This window comes from Pleurodeles waltl, chromosome 5 (assembly GCF_031143425.1).
Source record: "Pleurodeles waltl isolate 20211129_DDA chromosome 5, aPleWal1.hap1.20221129, whole genome shotgun sequence".
NCBI classification, from domain to species: Eukaryota; Metazoa; Chordata; class Amphibia; order Caudata; family Salamandridae; genus Pleurodeles; species Pleurodeles waltl.
The window spans coordinates 1,823,386,449-1,823,410,562 of NC_090444.1; the positions used below are offsets into that span (position 1 = coordinate 1,823,386,449).

Sequence of the window (24,114 nt, forward strand, 5' to 3'; positions counted from 1 at the left end):
GTACTCACATACAACTATAGTACCCAGCTACAGTACTTAACTGCAGCTACAGTGCTTGCAGCCAACTACAGTACTTATAAACAACCGTACACAGCTACAGTACTTAACTGCAACTACAGTACTCACATACAACTATAGTACCCACCTACAGTACTTAACTGCAACTACAGTGCTTGCAGCCAACTACAGTACTCACAAACAACTGTACCCAGCTACAGTACTTAACTGCAACTACAGTACTCACATACAACTATAGTACTCAGCTACTGTACTTAACAGCAACCACTGTACTTGCAGCCAGCTGCAGTATTTAACTGCAATTGCAGTACTCACAAAAAACACAGCACATGGACCCAGCTACAGTACTTAGTAGCAACTGCAGTATTGGCGGCCAACTACAGCACTTGATTACAGTACTCACATACAACTATAGTACCCAGCTACAGTACTTAACAGCAACTGCAGTGCTTGCAGCCAACTACAGTACTCACATACAACTATAGCCCCCAGCTATAGTACTTAACCGCAAACACCGTACTTGCAGCCAGCTACAGTATGTACTGCAAACTACAGTCTTTGTGGCCCACTACCATACTTAAAGCCAACTACAGTACTCACATACAACTGTACCCAGCTACAATACTTAACTGTAACTGCAGTACTCACAGAAAACCACAGCACATGGATCCAGCTACAGTACGTGCCAGCAACTACAGTACTTGCAGCCAGCTACAGTATATACTGTAAACTTCAGTATTTGTGGCCCATTACAGTACCTAAAGCCAACTACAGTACTCTCAGATGACTACAGTATGTGCACAAAGCTACAGTACTTACAGGTAACTACAATACCCGTGGCCAACTACAGCACTAGCTACAGTACTCACCGACAAGTACACTATGTGTACCAAGATATACTACTTACAGGTAACTACAATACTCGCAGTCAAATACAGTACTTGAAGCTAGCTACAGTACTCACTGACAGCTACAGTACTCACACCCAGCTACACTACTTACAGACAGCTAAGTACTTGTGACCAGCTACATGACTCTGAACCAAAAATAATATGTGCACCCGGCTACAGTACTTATAGGCAACTAGTGTACTTGCAGCCAATTACAGTACTTACAGCTAACTAAAATACTCACAGATGACTATAGCACATGCACCCAAGTACAGCAGCTACAAGCAACTATAGGACGTGCAGCCGACTACAGTATTTGGAGCCAACTACAGTATTCACAGACACCTAAAGTATTCGCAAGCAACTAGAGTACTCTCGACTAACTACATTACTCGCATACAACCCCAGTACTCACATACCACTACAGTACTTGCACCCATCTACACTTCTAATAGACAACTGCATTACTCATGGGAACGATAGTGCGTGCACCCAGCTGTAGTTCTTATTGTGAACCGCAGTAATTGAGGCGACTACAATACTTAGAACCATCTACAGTGCTCACATCCAATTATAGTACTCACACCCATCTACAGTATTCACCTACAACTACAATACTCACACACATCTACAGTATTCACCTAAGACTACAATACTCACAGCCATCTACAGTATTCACCTACAACAAAAATATTCACACCCATCTACAGCATTCACCTACAACTACAGTACTCACACACAACTACAGCATTCACCTACAACTACAGTACTCACACCCATCTACAATATTCACCTGCAACTAAAATACTCACACCCATCTACAGTATTAACCTACAACTACAGTACTCACACCCATCTACAGCATTCACCTACAACTACAATACTCACACCCATCTAGAGTATTCACCTACAACTACAATACTCACACCCAACTACAGTATTCACCGACAACTACAGTACTCACGCCCATCTACAGCATTCACCTACAACTACAGTACTCACACACATCTACAGTATTCACCTACAACTACAATACTCACAGCCATCTACAGTATTCACCTACAACAAAAATACTCACACCCATCTACAGCATTCACCTACAACTACAGTACTCACACACAACTACAGCATTCACCTACAATTACAGTACTCACACCCATCTACAATATTCACCTGCAACTAAAATACTCACACCCACCTACAGTATTAACCTACAACTACAGTACTCACACCCATCTACAGCATTCACCTACAACTACAATACTCACACCCATCTAGAGTATTCACCTACAACTACAATACTAACACCCATCTACAGTATTCACCTACAATTACAGTACTCACGTCCATCTACAGCATTCACCTACAACTACAGTACTCACACCCATCTACAGTATTCACCTACAGCTACAGTACTCACACCCATCTACAGCATTCACCTACAGCTACAGTACTCACACCCATCTAGAGCATTCACCTACAACTACAGTACTCACACCCATCTAGAGCATTCACCTACAACTACAATACTCACACCCATCTAGAGCATTCACCTGCAACTACAGTACTCACACCCATCTAGACCATTCGCCTACAACTACAGTACTCACACCCATCTAGAGCATTCACCTACAACTACAGTACACACACCCATCTACAGCATTCACCTACAACTACACCCATCTAGAGCCTTCACCTACAACTACAGTACACACAGCCATCTACAGTATTCACCTACAACTACAGTACTCACAGCCATCTACAGCATTCACCTACAGCTACAATACTCACACCCATCTACAGCATTCACCTACAACTACAGTACTCACACCCACCTAGAGTATTCACCTACAACTACAATACTCACACTCATCTACAGTATTCACCTACAACTACAGTACTCACACCCATCTACAGCATTCACCTACAACTACAATACTCACACCCATCTACAGCGTTCACCTACAACTACAGTACTCACACCAATCTACAGCATTCACCTACAACTACAATACTCACACCCATCTACAGCATTCACCTACAACTACAATACTCACAGCCATCTACAGCATTCACCTACAACTACAGTACTCACACACAACTACAGCATTCACCTACAAGTACAATACTCACACCCATCTACAGCATTCACCTACAACTACAATACTCACACACAACTACAGCATTCACCTACAACTACAGTACTCACACCCATCTAGAGTATTCACCTACAACTACAATACTCACACTCATCTACAGTATTCACCTACAACTACAGTACTCACACCCATCTACAGCATTCACCTACAACTACAATACTCACACCCATCTACAGCGTTCACCTACAACTACAGTACTCACACCCATCTAGAGTATTCACCTACAACTACAGTACTCACACACATCCACATTATTCACCTACAACTACAGTACTCACACACATCCACAGCATTCACCTACACTACAATACTCACACCCATCTACAGTATTCACCTACAACTACAATACTCGCACCCATCTACAGGATTCACCTACAACTACAGTACTCACACCCATCTAGAGCATTCACCTACAACTACAGTACTCACACCCATCTAGAGCATTCACCTACAACTACAATACTCACACCCATCTAGAGTATTCACCTACAACTACAGTACTGACACCCATCTACAGCATTCACCTACAACGACAGTACTCACACCCATCTACAGTATTCACCTACAACTACAGTACACACACCCATCTACAGCATTCACCTACAACTACAATACTCACATCCATCTACAGTATTCACCTACAACTACAGTACACACACCCATCTACAGTATTCACCTAGAACTACAGTACTCACAACCATCTACAGTATTCACCTAGAACTACAATACTCACACCCATCTACAGCATTCACCTACAACTACAATAGTCACACCCATCTAGAGTATTCACCTACAACTACAATACTCACACCCATCTACAGTATTCACCTACAGCGACAGTACTCGCATCCAGTTATAGTACTCACACCCACCCACACTACTTGCAGGCAACTGCATTTCTCATAAACAACTATGGTGCATGAACCCAGCTACAGTACTCACAGGGGGCTACAGTACTCCCAGCAAACTGTGATACTCTCAGCCAGCTGCAGTACTCACATAGCAACAAGAAGAAGGAGAGAAGGGATCTGAGAGAGTCATTTGAGTATCAACGTGTCTCTGCTGAGACTGATTATAGGTAGATCTGCAGGTATGAAGGGGGGTTTGAGTGCATGAGGTCAAACCACAGGCTGGTTCCTGTGTTAGCCCAATGAAAAGTACACTTGAGGAGGACTCCTCTGTGGTCCCGCTAGTGTGACACCAGAAATGTAAATTCACCTTAGCAGGGATGCACACCTGCAAGGCTGCATTTGTTTTTTTGCTATATCAAAAAGTAGATAGGCCTATTTTAAATAATATTTAGCTGTATTTCAAGAGGTGGTGAGATGGTCATGGAAAGGCCACACAGGTTTTTCTAATGCAGGGTTGTATGTTTTCCTTGCTGTGATGTGAGCTAGGTTATGGTCAGGGTGAAATATCTTATGACAAGTGCCTCCAGGTGGTCTGCGGGCGATATTGCGTGTTTTAAGATCTGGACTATATGAAGGTGCGGAGGTTTATGAAAAGGACTGACAGGTATTCTTGTCTTGAGACCCAATCAGAGAAGATGGCGGTGTAGTACGATCCTTGTTCAAGGGAGGGTGAGAGTTCATCTTCAATTTTTGCAGAATGAAGACAGGTATAGCTTAACTGAGCAGCTGACATCTAAAAAGCCAGGAATTCAACCTAATTTATTTGATGGGTATGTGAGTAGAAGAAACAAGCAAGGTTGGCATCACGGTGCTGGCGCGTGAGGGTACGCACTGCTTTACCATAGGTGTGCCACCGGTGCACCTGAGGCGCGGCAATGGGGGTGTGGTGAACCTCCGGGGCAAGAACCGCTGACTCCATGTCATGGAAATGGAAGAGGGCAGTTGGTGAAATCAAAGCAGGTCAGAGGAGCGCGCTGGGGTCAGCAGCCTGGTGTTGCCCAAAATGCCTTCCCTTGACAGTCTGTTTCCTTGCCTTTGTGTCCAGGAAGAGGAGGATCTTGCCCAGGATACGTGGCCTTCCAGTCCACATCTAGTCAGAGTGCCCGACATGGAACATGAGACAGTACCAGAGGGGCTCAATCCATTACCATCTGAACCATAATTGTATGAGGTACTTGCTGTTCAAGAGATATTGTCATTCAAAGGCATAAGTCAAGGACAGTGCTGGCATAAGGTGCGCATGTGCATCCGGCACCCCGGATCGTGAGTGGGGACCTTCAGGCCGTCTGCCAGCCACTGCAGAGATCTGCAGGACAGTCACAGAGCGGCAGGTGGATATGTTGCGGAGGAATACTGTGTTGTACGCGTCATCATACATGATCACTGTGCATGTGCACCCTGCACCCCAGATCATGAGTAGGGCTCTTCTGGCTTGTTGTTATAGATCACAGAGATCCGCAGTAGAGTCACAGAGCAGCAGGAGGGTCTGCTGGAGTCTCAGTGTATTGTGCCCGTCATCACACATGATGTGCATCCACCCCAGATCACCAGTGAGGATCTTCTAGCTCTCCCTGCACGCGACACCAATGCGTGAGCACCCTGTACCCCACATGATGCGCTGGGACCTTGTGACTCTACGTCAACTATTGAGGACATCCCTAACATACTCTCAAAGTGGGAGGAGGGTCACCTGGGGTAACAGAGTGTTGTACACGTGCCTGCGCATGTACTGAAAGATTGTGTCAGTAATCAGGCATGTGCATAGAGCTACATGGCACACACACTGGGGACATAAGCATGCAGCACCTCATCTGTTATTAATTTGTATTTATAAATTCTCAGTGGGGTGCAGTTATTCTCAAGACAAGCATCATAATGATCTGAACAACAGATTGCAGCAGCTCTGCACAACATAACAATATCTATGAACATTTCTTCTGGCACAAGAGATGTAAGTGTGGACCAGGCAAGCAGGGATAAACAACAGGAACAAAAACCTCCATTTGTGTCTCCTTCACTCAGGCATTCAGAGCTCTTCTCATTAAAAGACTCACTAGGGTATTTGGCACTAATTAATCCGAGGCGGCGTCCTGCGTCACTCACGCGCCACACGGGACAGCCGCCACGCGCGCCTACCCGGGCGCCATTTTCTCAGCTCACCACACACGCGTTTACATGCATGTTTTACAGGCGACCCCACGCCGGGGCAAACAGCAGCCTCTCCTGGATAAGGCTGGTTTGCTAAAACGTCTGCATGCAATGCACAAAATGTAAGGAGAGCAATGCCGTGCAGACATTAGGACACACTTCCATTAGGTGTGCATGTGCACACCACCGCTGCTGGGCCCAGGAGACACAGCCTCACCAGGTGCACAGTGGCTTCAGTCCATCCACCTCAGACTGGCCATAAGCTGCTCCAGTAAAGGCTACCATATCTGTCTGGGCCTTTTAGTGCCAGCAGACAGGGTGTCCAGGGTGGCCTGGGCATGGTTTTATGAAGAACCAGGAACATGGCATGCACTGGGATTAACTCATTCCATATCTGCCTGGACCATCTAGTGCCAGCAGACAAGGTGCCCAAGGTGGCCTGGGCATGGTTTTGTGGAAAACCACTAACATGGCATGCACTGGGATTAACTCATTCCATATCTGCCTGAACCATCTAGTGCCAGCAGACAAGGTGTCCAAGGTCGCCTGGGCATGGTTTTGTGGAGAACCACTAACATGGCATGCACTGGGATTAACTCATTCCATATCTGCCTGAACCATCTAGTGCCAGCAGACAAGGTGTCCAAGGTCGCCTGGGCATGGTTTTGTGGAGAACCACTAACATGGCATGCACTGGGGTTTATTCATGCCGTTGGTGACACCCTTGGGACACAGTGTCACCAGGCCAGACTCAGGACTAATATCAGCCCTCTCGCAAAAGTTCAAACCAGCTGGACACTGCAGTACACCGCGCCTAGAGTGGGGCATGAGACTTTCATGGTAATCCTTCCACCTCTGAAACCAGACCCCTAGCTAAGTGCCAGCGCGGCAGGAAGGCCAATCTGACCCTTACCATTGAATTCTAAATGGGACCACTGCTTTCAGCGTGGTTGTCTCATGATGTAATGTCCAATCCTTCTCACACCTCGTGGCCAAAGCTGGGAACGACCTTCCCCTGCACCTCAGGACGTCTCCAGCAATTCAGGAAAGGACTCAGACCTGGCTGTTCAAACTAACAGATCCCAGTGAAGCAGTTAGCAACCCCAGCACTTTGAGACCCTCACACATGGTTTGTTGCTCTATATAAATCCTTGATTAATTGATTGTTTGAATCCTAAAATGATGAATTTGTGTAAGTCACTGTATTACAGAGTGACTTTAGAACGGTGAGGAGATCCTGGGTGACATGATGAATGGTGCATGCTGAGAAGTAATGTGCGTGAAGGTGCGAGAGGACACGGTGACATGCACTGCGGTCAGAAGGGGAACGTCTTGTGTGTGACCGACAGCCAGTTGGTTTTGTGATAGAAAGAAGGATAAGATTCGTGTATCATCCACATGAAAGTAATAAGAAAATTAGAAGAAGTAAATTACGTCACAAAGGGATGGGGGGTAGATGTCAAACAGGAGTGGGCCCAGGAAAGAGCCACAAGAAATGGCATGTGGCCGAGAGGTGGACTTAGAGAACCTGAGGATGACTGATAAGGGAGGGAGAAGGCTCACATCTTCAGTTCCATGCCGGTGATTCCTAGAGGGATGGAGATGGACAGCGGCAAACAGTGCATACATGTGAGGATTAGGGAGAGATGGTTCCTGTGGCTGAGGTGGTCACCTGGATACACGTGTGAGGAATGGAGTTAGTTGGTGGTGGCTAGAGGGTCGTGCGTGATGCACTTTGTGGCAAAAAGTAGATCATGAGTTGCTTAACTCAAGACTCTCAAACCTGTTGAAGGCCTAGGGTAGTTGGGATACAGATGCTAGGTCAATGGAGGGGAGGGTCAGCCATTCTAGTTCTAAACATGACCAGCTCGGATGGGGCCCAGGACAGCTTCACTGAGAAGGTTACAGGGATCTGATCTGTGATGGAGTTAGGGGCACAGCGCGGTGATACGTTTAGTGGAGCCAAAAAGGCCAAGTACAGCAGAGTATAGAGAGGGGAAAGACAGGGAGGGGAAAGCTGGAGTGTATGAGTTTGGCATGAGTCGTACAGGATCTTTTCCATTTGTGGAGGTGGGCGCATATCTGTGTCTTGGGGTGCGGATGGTGGGTATGGTACATGTGTGGCCATGAGGCATGCAAGGGTTAGGGACAGCCCGCACTCTTCACATAGTTAAAAGAGGGCGCGTGAAGAACTGTAACAGGATTATTGTGTGTTTGGTCCATGATGTCTAGGAGAGATCTGTGTGCTGTTTGTTCCTAGTAATTGGGACTTTGGTAGAGGAGTGGAAGCGAGAATGGCGCTGACTGACGTGGATGACAGAGTGGTCAGGGCAATGGGGGACAATTGTATGGGTTGGTGTGTGCCAAGGATGAATGCAATTCGTACAATATCCAACAAAGTGTCCTGGAATGGGTCACTAGACTGTACTCTGTCCTGGATCACACGTCGTAAGAGAGATGTTGCTAAACAACGCCTCATCGAGCAGGCACCAATAAATCTTAACTTGCAACAAAAATGTAAACAAGAACACAGATTCCCACAGGGTCAAACAGTCTTCATAGTCTTATTACACAAGAAGTTGTCACTAAACCACATTATGAGCATCCTTGGGATCAGACCAGATGCCCTCTGGAAGGTGATACGTGACAACAGTTCATTCAAAAAATCGCCTACACAACACAGATGGGCAAAGGAATGACTGAGGTACACTTCTCGGCAAAGGGTTATACAGGTTACAAAGGAAAGAGGACTGCTAGCTGCAGTCCCTCGGTGACCACACAAGTCACCATCCAATCCACTGAACTTTGAATACTACCTGAAAATTTGTTTTTTGAGGGCACAATTCTGTACAACTGGTTAGCCCACTCTGGACCTTCTCCTTTGCAACAGCTTCTCCATGCCAGCCTGCACGGATGGCTCGAGCCCCCTACTCCAGCCACACGGATGCCCAGCAATGAGCGAGCCTCATGCTGCCAGTACAACCCATATCCGAAAACTCTGGATCCCACATGATGCAAACAGAAATATAACGTTGCTCATCCCTCACCGAACACTGCAGGCCTCCAATTAACTGGGCTGCTGAAATGAAGAGTGGTGTTGCCAAAGGAACAGGTCCCCTGGTACAGCAGCAGCAGTTTGCGACATTTAGAACCTGGCCCGCTACCTGACATATGGAAATGTCACCTCATGTCTTGATACGACATCCAGTCCCATTAGGTCCTGAAGCGAGAGCTGGTGGCGGCAGCGTTTTCAGTCAACGAGATGCTCGCAACCAATCTACGTTTTAGGGATGTGTATTCTAGTGAAGGGGTCTCCTCCTGCTCCCTATCTTGGTGGGTTGGGGGGGGACAAGAAAGGTCTAACTTACCATGATGGGTTTCATCAACCCCCTCGGACCCATTTATATCCTAAAATGTTGGCCACCACTAGACAATGAGGGTATCTGGATCAACTGAGTATTTACAAGTAGTTATTTAAGTAAAGTGCATTTATAGTACACCCCGAAACAACACCCTACAGGGTCAAGGTTCAGCATAGCTGCATTAAAGGGGCAGTTGCTTTTTACTGAGCTGCCTTTTAGCGACAACATCGCTGATCTCTAGTGGGAGTGGCATTTTGGGAGCTGCAGTGAATCAGAGAAAATACCCGGATAAGGAAGGAGGGGAAATGACATCAGAGACGTCTCAGTGGCACAGCAACCAGAACTGGAGCAGCAGTGAGATTATAACACGTGATTTGACCATGTGGCTGCCTAGGAAGAGAAACATAATCATAAGTAGGATTGTGGGTTTGAACAATATCTGCAATGACATCATATCAGCGCAGTGACATCATCTGCGTTACCATGATGAGAGGAGACTATTTGGATGGGTGAAGGCAGTACACGCTATGACATAACAGGCACTGTGACATCATGTGAGTTTAAGGGATTACCAGCAGTGACATCCTTTCAGCTCCAGTAACATCATCTGAGTTACCATGGTGATACAAGAGAAGCTGAATGAGTGAAGCACATACCTGCAGTGAGATATCAGTCAGCTTCTCCAGACAGAGTGAGCTGTATCTGTGAAGCGGAAGGTACTGCAAACCTCATAGCGGCGCAGTGGACTATAAAATGACACAGGAAATGTTGTAGTTAGAGGTGCGTTGTCAGAGTAATAGAACAATTCTTTGAGTTAGAAAGGGGCTGTTGCAACCACACAGCTCTTGAAACAGTTACACCGTCCCCGGAGTTATGAGTTAGGGTCTAGTGCAGCGACACGGCTGTTTTCACAGTTACACAGTCACTGAAGTTGTGAGTTAGGGTGTGTTGCAGCGACACAGCTGTTGTTACAGTTACACAGTCACTGAAGTTGTGAGTTAGGGTGTGTTGCAGCGACACGGCTGTTGTTACAGTTACACAGTCCCTGAAGTTGTGAGTTAGGGTGTGTTGCAGCGACACGGCTGTTGTTACAGTTACACAGTCCCTGGAGTTGTGAGTTAGGGTCTAGTGCAGCGACACGGCTGTTGTTACAGTTACACAGTCACTGGAGTTGTGCGTTAGGGTCTGTTGCAGCGACACAGCTGTTGCTAAAGTTACACGGTCACTGGGGTTGCGAGTTAGATTCTGTTGCAGCGACACAGCTTTTGTTGTAGTTACACAGTCACTAGAGTTGTGCATTAGGGTCTGGTGCAGCGACATTGCTGTTTTCACAGTTACACTGTCACTGGAGTTGTGAGTTAGGGTGTGTTGCAGCAACACAGCTGTTGTTACAGTTACACAGTCACTGGAGTTGTGAGTCAGGGTCTGGTGCAGTGACACGGCTGTTGTTACAGTTACACAGTCACTGAAGTTGTGAGTTAGGGTGTGTTGCAGCAATACGGCTGTTGTTGCAGTTACACAGTCATTGGAGTTCTGGGTTAGGGTCTGTTGCAGCAAAACAGCTGTTGTTAAAGGTACCGTTAGTGTTGGCCTTTGTCCAGGCCAGCCCACCATGCGGGATCCCATGGGGGGGATTAGCTATACCCCTCCCCAGAGTGCTACTATGGCCGCATCTAAGGGGTGACGTGGGAAAAAGTATAAATGCCAGTAGGCAGGGTGGGAAGAGTCATTCATGTCCACAAATTTATAGTAATAAAGCATATCACGCAGGTCAACCGACTCACGTGGTTTGTCGGCCCGCGACCTCACATTGGCGACGAGGAGGGACAAGACGCCTGCCGCACCGGACCCTGTGCCGACGTCCTCGCTAGCTGCAGCGTGGTGGTACCCGGCAGTGTGCGCTTAGCTGGAGTGTGGACGGAGCCCTCCGATTGGCGGTGGTGTGGCCACCCGCACACACTGTCCCAGCATTCCGGTGGCCGCTTGGCGCAGCGGCACGTCCTCTGGCTGCCTGCTGCCCCACCCGAGTGTCTCTGCCTGGCCCCCCACATCCTCCCAGTGCTCCGAGGCCACGATTGGCACAGGGGCACATCCTCCAGCTGCCTGCGGCCCTGCCGAGTGGCTCCACCCAGTCTGCCTTAGCAGCACCTCCTGCGGTTCCCTGACACGCCATGATTTGGAGCGGCCTGACCGCCTGCTGCTGCGGCTCGCTCCTGAGGAAGAGAACACCAGCCCACGTGAGCCGGCCAGCAAGCCGCTGCACCTGCCTGGCCCTGTGTGGGTATCCCTCTGCAAGGTGGCTGCCCCTGATGAAAGAAGGAGGGGTGAACAGCCTAGAGGCGAACCAGCTGAATTGGATGAGGTGAGGAGGCAGACAGATCACAGCGCAGGCCACCACTCCCAGGTCAAGGAGGTTAAAGCACCCCACTCTGAATCTTGCTGGCAGCACAGGGCACCCCACAACATGGCTGGCATCCCTGCCCTTGAGCCTTTTAGAATCACCAGAGTCCCCCCACCCAAGCTGCGCAGTGGAAGGCGTGGGTTGAACACTTCGAAACGTACTTCAAGGCCTTAGAAGTGAAAGATGAGCGCAAAAGACCTCTACTCCTTCACTTGGGAGGGTCGGACATCCACAAAGTGTCCAAGTCAGTGGTAGAAGTAACACCTCACACGTACGACACATTGAAAGGCGCGATCACTGCACATTTTTAACCTTACGCAAACCCAGTCTATGAACGTTTCCTACTGCGCTAAGTGCGCCAAAAGTCTGACAAATCAGTGGACGTCTTTTATGTGCACCTAAGAGAACTGGCCAGCACATGTAAATTGCCCGACGAAGAAGACAAAGTCAGGGCAGGCTTCATCCAAGGGTGCTCCTCATGAAATCTCCAGGAATGCATCCTGCAGGAACCGAACATGCGGATGAGAGACATCCTAACCCTAGGACGCTCACAAGAGCTATCGAAGGGGCGTGCCGCGCATAGGGAACAGGCGCCAACCATCCAAATAAAGACAGAGCCAGTCAACGTGGTGACCACAGACATGCCAAAGGCGAAAGCTGAAGCCCGTAAGGGGAAACCAAGAGACAAACTCTGCAGATGGTGTGGGAGCCACTTGCCACACCCCGGAGGCTGCCCAGCCTGAGGGAAGACATGCAGCGCATGCAGCAAGCTCAACCATTTCACAAAGGTTTACCGTTCCTCACCCAAGGTAGTGATGCCCGCACCCAAGAAGGCCATCACGGCCGTAACAGCCCTCCCTACTACCTTGTCAGACAGTGACATGGACAACGACCAACAAGTAGTCCATGTGGTGCAAGCAATCTGCAACCTGAGGCTGGCAACGTGCCAGGTTCTACAGTAAAACCAACTTATCTCAGCCTTAATTGACACTGGGGCCTCGATAAATCTCATGGCCACCGAGGTGTACCATGGACTACCAAGCCCACCGCCAGTCAAACCCACAAGAGTGCAAGTATATGCTTTTAGGAATATCCATCCACTCAAAATAGCTGGCGTCTTCACGGTGGACATTGCACACAAGAGCACAAAAATCACAACCAAAGTGTATGTGTCATGTGAAGGGTCAGGTTTCCTGCTCAGCTGCCAGGCAGCCCAAAGTCTCAAACTGGTGCATTTCTCATTCAGCGCCCATGCTAGTGTCTTGGGAGACCTTATTAAGGAGTTTGACACACTCCTCAATGGCATTGGGCGCCTGAAGGGGCTGTCCTTCAGACTGCATATAGATGAAATCTGTAGCCCCCCTCACCCTCAGCCACAGGCGGGTGGCCTTCCATCTGCGTCCAAATGTGGAACGTGAACTACAGCTTTTGGAGTAAGCAGGAATAATTGAAAAAGTGTCGGGTCCCACCCACTGGGTGTCCCCGATAGTTGTTGCAAGGAAACCCAAGCAACCAGACGCCGTACGAATCTGTGTGGATATGCGCGTACCCAATCAGGCTATCAAGAAGGAAGTCATCTAACCCAGACGATAGACAATATTATTGGGGAGCTCTCAGGATCCAAGTGGTTCTCTAAAATGGACCTCCGGTCTGGGTACCACCAGATTATGTTACACCCAGCCTCCTGCCCAATAACTACCACACACACGGGCTTCTGGAGGTACACACGGTTAAATTTTGGCATCTCCAGCGCAGCCCAGGTGTTTCAGCACACCATCAAGGGGGTCCTGCAAGGGCTCTTGGTGGTCCTCAATGCAAGCGACGATATTCTAGTGCATGCCCCCACATTAGAAGGCAACATGGTGCGGCCGCGAGCAATGTTCACAAGGTTGCAGGAACACGGGCTGACATTGCATTGAGACAAGTGCGAGTTTCTCAAAAGGGACATTTGCTTCTTCAGGTACCAGTTTTCGGAGCACAGTATTGGCCCAGACCCGCACAAAGGGAAAGACATCCAGGAGGCCCCGGCTCTGACCTCTGTCTCAGAGGTCAGGAGTTTTCTCGGTATGGTCACATACTGTGGGTGGTTTATGAGAAACCTGTCCTACTTCACCGGCCCCCTGCGAGTGCTCACCCGAGCTGGTCATCCCTGGGTTTGGGACGAAGAGCAAGAACGCGCCTTTGAGAACACGAAGAATACCCTCTCGGCTGACACCACACTAGCCTTTTTTGATCCTCGACACAAATCCCAGCTTGCTGTTGACGCCAGCCCCACTGGCCTGGGTGCTGTTCTGGCCCAGAAACAAGACTGCGGAGAGTGGGCTTCCATCGCTTTTGCCCACCGAACACTTATGCCCACAGAGCAGCGGTGCTCCCAGATAGAACAGGAAGCCATCGCAATCCACTAGGGGTGTCGGCACTTCCACATCTATCTCAACCGGTTTGTCGGCCCGTGATCTCAAAGTACCCAGTCCCTGGAGTTGGGAATTATGGTCTGTTGCAGCAACCTGGCTGCTGTTGCCACTACGTGGTCACTGGAGTTATAAGTTAGGGTCAGTTGCAGCAGCACGGCTTTTGTTACAGTTACACAGTCCCTGGAGTTGTGAGCTAGGATCTGTTGCAGAGACGTGGCTGCTGTTGCCGTTGCGCAGTCACTGAAATTGTAAGTTAGGGTCTGTTTCCGTGACGTGTCAGTTTCCATGGCGTGACACGTCCTTGAAAGAGTTGTTAACTTTGAGAGGCTTCAGAGTGGGACTGAAGTAGCAATAGTTGCAATAGCCAGCTCCTACCTAGAGCATGTTGAAGAGGTGTTTAGTGATGGTAATGACATGGGAGTGGATTGGGTGGAATATGTGGGGTGGAATGGCAGAAGGGAATTCAACAGAAGTAATTAGGCACAATAAGAAAGAGATCATCAAACAACTAAATGTTCATATTTCTAACCACAGAATGGTCTAAGACAGCACAAACAAATACCTCAATGTTCCAGCGTATGCATGAAATAAGCCTCTTTCCAACCTTCAAAAAGGGGCCCCTGCACGACCCCCCGGAAGGTAGAACATGCTGCATTAGACAGAGTCTGGAAGTGAGAAGGAAATTTCTACAAACCATTGGACAGATGCAACAGCAGGACCTTGCGTTAACATCTGGTCTTGGGCACTGCCAAGCAGGGGCAGTGTCTGCGACAGCAGGGTCTCTACCGTCATACAATCTGCTCAGGTACCGGTAAATTACCACTTAGCAGTGCCACACTCCAGACAGTTGGCACATCAGGAACCTAATGTGCTTTTAATTGGATCCCTTTCATCTCTTAGTACTCTGCACAGTTCAAGCTAATGCAAGACTCATTACGCTGATGTCACGCTGGCCAGCATGCTATGAGTCGCTAATCATGCTCCAGCCTCTTAACATACGGCCTTGCACGTCAAAGCACTAGGTGTTTAGAGAAAATCCAAGAAAGTGGCTTGTTGGTTAATGAAGAATTGTCAGCTAGACCTAAAACCATGGTGTGCGGGATGCTCCTAGCGGTACACCATTTGGGCTAGCACAGCGCGCACAGCTGTGGAACTTAATAAAGTGGTAACAAGATGTGTGTACAGCCACTACTCACAGACACACCGCTCTCTTGGGCATACTTAGCAAATAAGAGAGTAGAGCACAGAAAAATATACACCAAAAACACTTTTAAGGACATAATAAAATAGCCTACTCTCATGGATCAAAGGGAGTCAAGTTGAAGACCTGTGGTGTCCACTACGCCTTCTGCAGTCTTTGTTAACCTCTGTGAAATTTAAAATGATACCCATATCTGAGCCACCACTGACTAGCTGAAGAGTTCCCTGTTTGATGAGGAGATTGGTATGCTGCTGTTTTTCAGGAGGGCAAACACACTCAGGAAACACCCTCCAACACCACCACACAGTCCACATTGACAGCAGTATAATGTCCAGCCACATCCTCTTGAGCCTTCGGGTGAAGTTCTCTCCAGCTCTGGGCTGTGAAGTCACTCGAGATCACACCTTGGGTCACTGGGAATCCAACGTACCTCAACTCTGGATCCCACGGATAACCAAGAGTACATTGTTTGTAAGTCTCTGGTCCGCATACTGACAACACCATCAGCAACCCACAGAAGAATCATCCCATCCCATGTTCACATATTTTTACCTAGAATATTGAATACTGTAGTGTGACCTAACACAGTCCAACTGGAACATCACTACACACATCTCTCACTCTCTCTCTCTCTCTCTCTATATATATATATATATATATATATATACACACACACACACACATCAGCAGCACTGTATGGAAGGCAGGAGAAAAACACAACACACACACTACCTTCCTTAAATATAAAAATAAGAAAAGGTGACGTCAGATAATACAGAGAGCAGCCATTGAAACAATATATCTCATCAGGGATCTAACAAAATTAGATCTTTCAGTAGAATGTACAACATAATGAAAAAAAGTTAAAAAAAAAAAAAATGTAAACATTATAGAAATAAAAGGATAATATGTAATGTCCCTTCAGAGGGCAAACAATTAATATTCGGATTTAGCTTGTGTTGGTGTAACTTGTCTAAGGTGGCAATGTTACTCTGTGAGAAATAGATGCAAGTGGAACACACAAGTAAGTTGTACTGGATTCTATTTTTATTAAAATGAACAAAAAGAAGGTTAAAATAATTAACATACATAATACGCATAATCGTATCTAATATTCACTGGGCTAATTTGCGAGCACAAAAAGTGCTTGACAACATTGTTTCTAATTTATGTCTCCACATCAGGAAGAACAGTAGACTGATTATTCAAAAGGCCAGTTATCTGAAGTCTACTGTGTTGATTACACCATAAATATTCATATTATAAATACAGTCCTTTCAGGCACTCTTCATTTACCAAAGCTACATAGCAGAGGCATCAGTTTAAGGATGTCTCAAGCCACATAATGTTATCATTTTTGCTTCCACTCTAGTGTTGTGGGATAACGGGGGGATGTAGATCATGGTATTATATGAACTTAGGGACATAGGGGGTGATTCTGAGTCTGGCGGGCGGCGGAGGCCGCCCGCCAGACTTCCCCCCTCCAAAATACCGCTCCGCGGTCGAAAGACCGCTGAGGGTATTTGGGGTTTTGCACTGGGCTGGCGGGCGACCGCCAAAAGGCCCCCCGCCAGCCCAGTGCAAAACACCCTTCCCACGAGGACGCCGGCTCAGAATTGAGCCGGCGGAGTGGGAAGGTGCGACGGGTGCAGTGGCACCCGTCGCGAATTTCACTGTCTGCAATGCAGACAGTGAAATTCTTTGTGGGGCCCTCTTACGGGGGCCCCTGCAGTGCCCATGCCACTGGCATGGGCACTGCAGGGGCCCCCAGGGGCCCCACGACAACCCATACCGCCATCCTGTTCCTGGCGGGCGAACCGCCAGGAACAGGACGGCAGTATGGGCTGTCAGAATCCCCATGGCGGCGCAGCGAGCTGCGCCGCCATGGAGGATTCAATTGGGCAGCGGAAAACCGGCGGGAGACCGCCGGTTTTCTCTTTCTGGCCGCGGCTGAACCGCCGAGGTCAGAATGCCCAGCGGGGCACCGCCAGCCTGTTGGCGGTGCCCCCGTCATTTTAGCCCTGGCGGTCTTGGACCGCCAGGGTTAGAATGACCACCTTATTCACTACAGATCGGCTTAGGGCAGGAGTGCAGCGTATTTATGAAATACGGTGCATTGCTGTCCTTTCCCCTTGCGCAAAATTGGCTGCCTAGCACCAACGCAGGCACCCCTGCACCACGGTGCCTGCGTTGCATGCAGGATTGTTTTTCTGCAGGAAGGTGCACCTTCCTGCACTAAAATAATTCCAAGAGGCGTTTTCCTCTTTCCATGGGTGCTGCTGAATGCAGCACCCATGGAAAGAGGAACAAACAAGGATAAATAGTAATATTTCTCCTAGATACACCACCCCTGGGGAGGGTGAGGTTTTGGCACTTTCCCAGGTTTACGTGATTAAGTAAATCTGGGGCAGAGTCAAAAGCATGGGTGTTGCGTGGGAAATCCCACTGCAGCGCCCATGGAACGCCCCCGGGTGCAGAGTAAGGCATCGCAGCGGCTTGCGCTGCTTTGTCTTACTCCATATCTATGAGGCCACGCAAAGCCACACAAAGTGGCTCTGCGTGGCCTCATACATATGGCTGGGAGGCTTGTGCCGCCGGACCATCCAAAAAAGTGACGCTCTGGCGACGCATGTCTCTCGTAAATATGCACCGTAGAACATTATATCTCTCTCATTTCTACAACTGAACTTCATCGATCATCTCCCACCTCCTGCATGAACTGAACTCCACAAGAATCTACCCTGTCCTAGAAATGAACCCTGCAACAGCCTAAACAGAGCAGCAGGGTTGCCATCAACTGGGTCCTAGCTGACAGTCCTAGCTGAAGAGTCATTGGCAAGTGATATCAAACAAGCTTCCTCTTCACAAGGGCAAGAGGGCATGTCTCCGGTGCCCCATCAAGAGTTGGCATACCTTAAAGGGGCCATGCAGTGCACACAAAAAAACTTCTCCGTACCCAGTCCTGCGGCTTTAACAATTGCCATCAATAGGTATTCCAGCACCTCCCTTTGTTTGATGATGTCGGCTTGGGTTCTGAGACCTACCGTGACACCATTCTCTTGATGGCCTCTTAAAAAAGCCTTGTGAGGGAGGGGACAATGCCTCATGTGTCCCCTAGGTACATATTTCTGCTAAGCAGAGGCAGGCTGTAGGCAAAGTGATCCAACACCTCCTTTGATGATGTCAGCTTGGGTTTTGAGACCTACTGTGATGCTATTCGTCGGATGCCCTCTTTAATACAGACCTGTGAAGGGTGATATTGCTTCATGTGTCCCCGAGATACATATTTCTGTTAAGCAGAGACTGGTTCTGGACACAATGTTCCAGCTTTTTCCTTTGTCTGATGATATCTACTTGGGTTTTGAGACATATTGTGACTTCATTCAGCAGACAGCCTCTTTACTAAAGGCTTGTGAGGGGAGAAATTGCTTCTCATGCCCCCTATAAACGTATTTCCATGAAGCGGAGACTAGCTGTAGACACAGTGTCCCCGCATCTACCTTTGTTTGATGATGTATGCTTGGGTTTTGAGACATATTGTGACTGCATTCCCTGGATGGGCCCTTTAATAAAGCCTTGTGAGGGTGGATATTGCTCATGTGTCCCATCGATATATATTTCTATGGACCAGAGGCTGGCTGTAGACACAATGTTCCAGCGACCTCCTTTGTTTGATGACGTCTGTGTGGGTTTTGAGACTTATTGTGACACCATTCACTGGATGGCCCTTTGGTAAACCTCGAAAAGGAGACATTGCTTCATGCGTGCCCTCGGTACGTATATCTGCTACGTCAAGGCTAGAGGTAGATGGTGTGAAAACAGGGGAGAGGGTACTCTCCTCTCTTCCGCGGTCTCCCTGGTACCACCAAGCACCGCACTACAATTTGTCATCCCACAGTGCCTTGACGCTTCTCACTACGACCACAAGCCCTCTTACCTTCTACCTATTTCCACCTCATGGTCCTATCTACCCGCTCCCTCTAATGCTGCAAACTCCCCCCTTCTTCGCTGTCTAAGAGCCTGAGGTTGGCTACTCACAACGGACTAACACTCCATCCAATGAGAGAGCCGTGCTGCGGCAAAGAACACTCCTTCCGCATTCCCTATATCTCATGCTCCTCTTTCTGTTTCCTTTGTTTGCTTCTCATCTGCCCCACACCCTGGTGGAAATGCCAAGGTACACTGATGGTTTTGATGCCTTCAGTACGACCACTTCCCTCACAGCTCAAGACAATATACATGCAGGGGGACTGACTTACATGATCCGTCCCTGTCACCAGAAGGTCACCTCACATAATTGCCAGTCTCAGCCATCTTGAATCTCACCCCAAAGTGGTGTTTTCCAAAAAAGCCAGACACTACAGCTTATTTTGTCTTATATTCACTTTCTTGCCTCCAAGAGTTACACAACACACAGAAGTACAAATAACATGAATATATAGTGCTGCCATTGCAAGAATTTAATTATTTAGTGCTAATGTTCTAATATTGGGCTGATTCGCGAAGCTTTTCCCGTGAGTACTGTCTCACTCCTGGGTAACTTCTCATTTGAGTAAGACACACTTACACAGGACAGGCATTTCCATAAAACTGAGGCAGCAGTAGTTGTGTGCCACCTCTTTATAATACAAATGCCAACAAAAAGACTAACATGTGCTTTTTTATCAGTATGTGGCAAAGATTGCACTGATAAACTTTCCCTAATCCTGTTGTGTCACAGGAAATACAAGGATCTTAATTATGCCCATTGAATAAGGAGTCTTATGACAACAGGCCACACCAGCTCTTTACAGAATGACCACTGTGGTCTTCCCTGCCATGACCTTCCTTTCTGACACTTACATCCAATTTTGTGTATTTTACATGAGACAAAACCACAGACAAGGCAGTCAAGAAGAACCAGAACTAACTTCTATGTAAAAATAAGTCCCAGAATGGGTCTGTACAAGAAAAAAACACGCCCGCACTGCACTCATGTGCAATCAAGGACAAAGAAAAGCAACACACAGCTCCCTCACTCTGGTTTGTATACATCTTGATGAATCAAAACATAGCCCATCTATTGCTTGCTAATGTATATAGTGATGCCCTTGAATGGCTATCAGGCTTTGTGCACACAAAGGATCCAAGAACAGGATACCAGTGCTGCAAAGTATCCCGGCGGAGTCCCACATACTACTGCAAAGGTGCCCAACGTTATTCAAAGAGGGCAAGAACCATGCCCAATTTTCAGCATATTCCCTACCCACCTAAGTGATTTTTGTTTCATTATTTTATTTACATTTATCTCATACGGATATCTGGCATGGCTTCAGTGGTGGTGGACCATCTTTGGATACCCCAGTCTCATGGTCCTCAGGGAACACCTGAGGTCTTCTGGTCACCACCTAAGGGTCCCTCAGCATCACCCTGGCCACCCTCTTGTCCTCCTCTTACCTGCCGGATCTCCAGCTTGTACATCGTCACGGGGTCCACCGCGTCCGGCTCCCTCTGGGTCCACTGCAGCACGTAGGAGTAGTTCTTCGATTGCTTCACGGTTTTGATAGGGTTGGGCGTATCGAAGTAAAACTCTGGGCTGTAGGCTTTAGCTGTGGAAGGAAGACAAGAGAGGCTTGAGACTGACATGCACGTGCAGCTACAACCCTGTTGTGCACTGTGGGTTTGATGCACTCTGATAGGTTGTTATGCAGAGGTGGCAAATGATAGTGGTGTCCAAAACCAACATTTCACTAGTAAACAAATAGTGAAAGTAACAAACTTCTAAACTCCTCAAACATGAAGGGTATGCATCCTTTGTAACCCTTGCGTGTAAGCAAACTTTCCAACTAAAAAGCCTGGTGGATGGTGCGGGCATTTTTTTAGCAAAAAATGTTTGTTTACAGAATTCTATGGCAAAAATAATGTTTTCAATGTATTCACCAAATGTTTTTCAGTTGGATATTTCATCAGTTTATTTTTATTTAAAAGAATACCAACTTTGTAAAGTTGATAAATGTATACAGTTAACAAAAACATCAGTCCCAAGGCGGGGTATTTACCCGATGAGATAAATACCCCATATTGTGAGTTTTGCAGGTTCGAACTGAGGCGTAACCTCCAGGTCTGGTGTTTACTGCATGATTAACACATGTGTGATCTTTTGTTCTAATCATTTTCATAGACTTTTCCGATAGACTTTTCTGGCAAAACGTGTCCAGAAAATACATGTGTGCTGTACTTACCCTCTGGGGTATTTGCCACAGGGGTGTTTGCCCTATACAGGAGCTACCCTAAAACTCAGAATCATGATTTGTGCACAAACTCCTGTCGAAACCCAAATCAGAAATGACCTCAGTACTTGTAAATGGGGGTGGGGGTGGTTGGCATATTTCAGCTTTCCAAATTTCACCCCTTGGCTGATACTCCTAGAATAAGGTATACATTTGACACAGTGCAGTTTGTACAGGGGTAGGGCTCTGCTATACTGTGTTCAGCTTTTTAAGTGCACATAAACTATCCGAGACGTAGTGATTGGCTCCTCATATCTTAATGGTATTTAAGTGACACACTGCAGTTGGATTTACAGGGTGTTGCTTGGCCATGCTTGTGTCTGCATGCATTAGTACATTAAAGCAAGACCTGTTGGCTTTGTTAGTGCTTGTTTACAGATAAGCTAGTCTGACTCTGCAAAAAGGTCTTTGTGTTTGTCCCAGAACGAGCCCCCCCCCTTGCAGACGTCGTCAGTGCACGAAGCACCTGGTGAATGTCCAGAGATGGACAGGGGAAGCTGGGCAGTGGCACACCAGATCTCAAAGCAAATTGAATAGTTGCACCTTTGTGCAGTGTATACCATGTGTGAAGTCATTGTGGAAATAGGGTCTACGGTCTGTGTTTCTGAGAGTGAATGGGATATTATAGTACCTGCTCACACATGCATTTCATATAATAGATTTGCTGATAACTGTAAAATGGACAGGGCAGGTGTATTAAAATACTTCATTTGCATACCAGGCGAACAGAATATTGCCTTTTACTATGCTGATGGGATAGTGCTCTCATCATCTTCTGGCTGAGTGCAGTAAAATGCCCCATAATATGATCAGCATACATGCCAGAAGTGCCCCTATTAAACAGACTCTTCGGTACGCGGCCACCACAAAGATTGCACCAATCTCTAGGACACTTACTTTACGGTAAGTAGGGGGAGGGGCTTGCGCACCCTAATGATTGAGGCAGTTGTACGGGGTGGACATAATGAGATCAGAGTGAAGAGGGTCCGTGGGTGACGGTGACTTACCGGACACCTGGAACACACAGTCCGTGGATCCCACATCGTTGGATATGGTGCACTCGTACTTGCCGCTGGTCTCGCGGCTCAAGCTGTCGATCTTGATCTCCGAGTAGTCCTGCTGTTCCACTGGCGGGGCCGTCATCAGGTTTCCCTTGAACCGCCAGACGGCTGTGGCCACCTTCATGGGGCTCCCCTTCAACATGGTGCACCTCATGGTCACGCTGCGGCCCAGGCCCTGCCGGATGTCCTGGAAGGTGGGCTCCAGGACCGGGGGGACTGCAAACAATCAGAAAGAAGAAGAAGCCCATCAGGTTGACTATTTCAGTGATTTGTGATTCAACATAGGATCCGCTGTCCATATTGGTTAAACATGGCTTAAGTAAGCGACAACTCCCACAAGGTCTAAGCAGTGAACTGTAGAACTGAGAGGCAGGACAATCTAATGGACTAGTTCAGTGGTTCCCAGCATGTGGTCCGGGGACCCCTGGTGGTCCACAAAGCCACCTCAGGGGGGCCGTGACTGCTTAGAAAATTAAATAACGTTAACATAATAATAAAGTGTATATAAATAATGTTGCTAAATGTACAATTGAACATTTTAAAACGTACTGTAGATGTCAAGAATTTGAAATTGGAGGCTAAAAATGTAATTGATATCCTCACATTGATTTGTGGGAGCAATGCAGGTGCATCAAACAGAATATAGTATGGACGATGTGTGGCGTCAATTGAATTTAGAAGAGCTCCAAACGTCTTTCTAAAATTAACATTTTTTTATTTATTTATATTTCTTTACAAATTAAATAAAATGTGTTATTGTTTGTGCATGTGTTTGATGGAATGCTTGTTTCTGTATTTTTGTGTATTGTTTTGCGGTTCAAATCATGAATAGTGTTTAGGACGGGGTTTCCGGCTCCCAGTAATGACTCAGTGGGGGGATCCCCCGATTCCAATAATAATTCAGTGGAGGTCCCCAAGTTCCATTTATGATAAAGTGGGGGTCCAAAGAAGTCAAAAGGTTAAGAACCACTGTTCTAGTTCACTGGTGTGGAACCAAGGAAGGCCGGGTCCACAAGCTACAGGCACAAAGGAAAACCACGTCATGCCTACGTACCAAAGGTTCTACAAAGGCTTTGATTACTGACACCACTGAGCTGCACCAGGAAGCCAGGAACTCACCTAATAAAAAGCTGCTCCTGACCCGTGACGCTGCTTGCCTGAGTACCCGTTTAGTGTTTTGAGAACCACAGCAGAGGAGCTCACACTGCCCTGTGGTAGCCAAGAATTTAGCAGCTCGGAGAGATGAAGAATTTGTCAGGAATCACAAAATATTGAGCCTA

General features: G+C 47.5%; 1 protein-coding gene across 1 annotated transcript in view; it reads right to left on the bottom strand.

Moving 5' to 3' along the window:
- Positions 1-24,114, bottom strand: part of MDGA1 (MAM domain containing glycosylphosphatidylinositol anchor 1) — an 888,610-nt gene that overhangs the window by 348,156 nt on the left and 516,340 nt on the right. Inside the window, exons 9-10 of the mRNA XM_069236322.1 lie at positions 22,781-23,050; positions 20,941-21,092 (exon numbers count right to left, since the gene is read on the bottom strand). Of these exons, the coding sequence (XP_069092423.1) occupies positions 20,941-21,092; positions 22,781-23,050 (422 nt within the window). The remainder of the gene's footprint in view (positions 1-20,940; positions 21,093-22,780; positions 23,051-24,114) is intronic.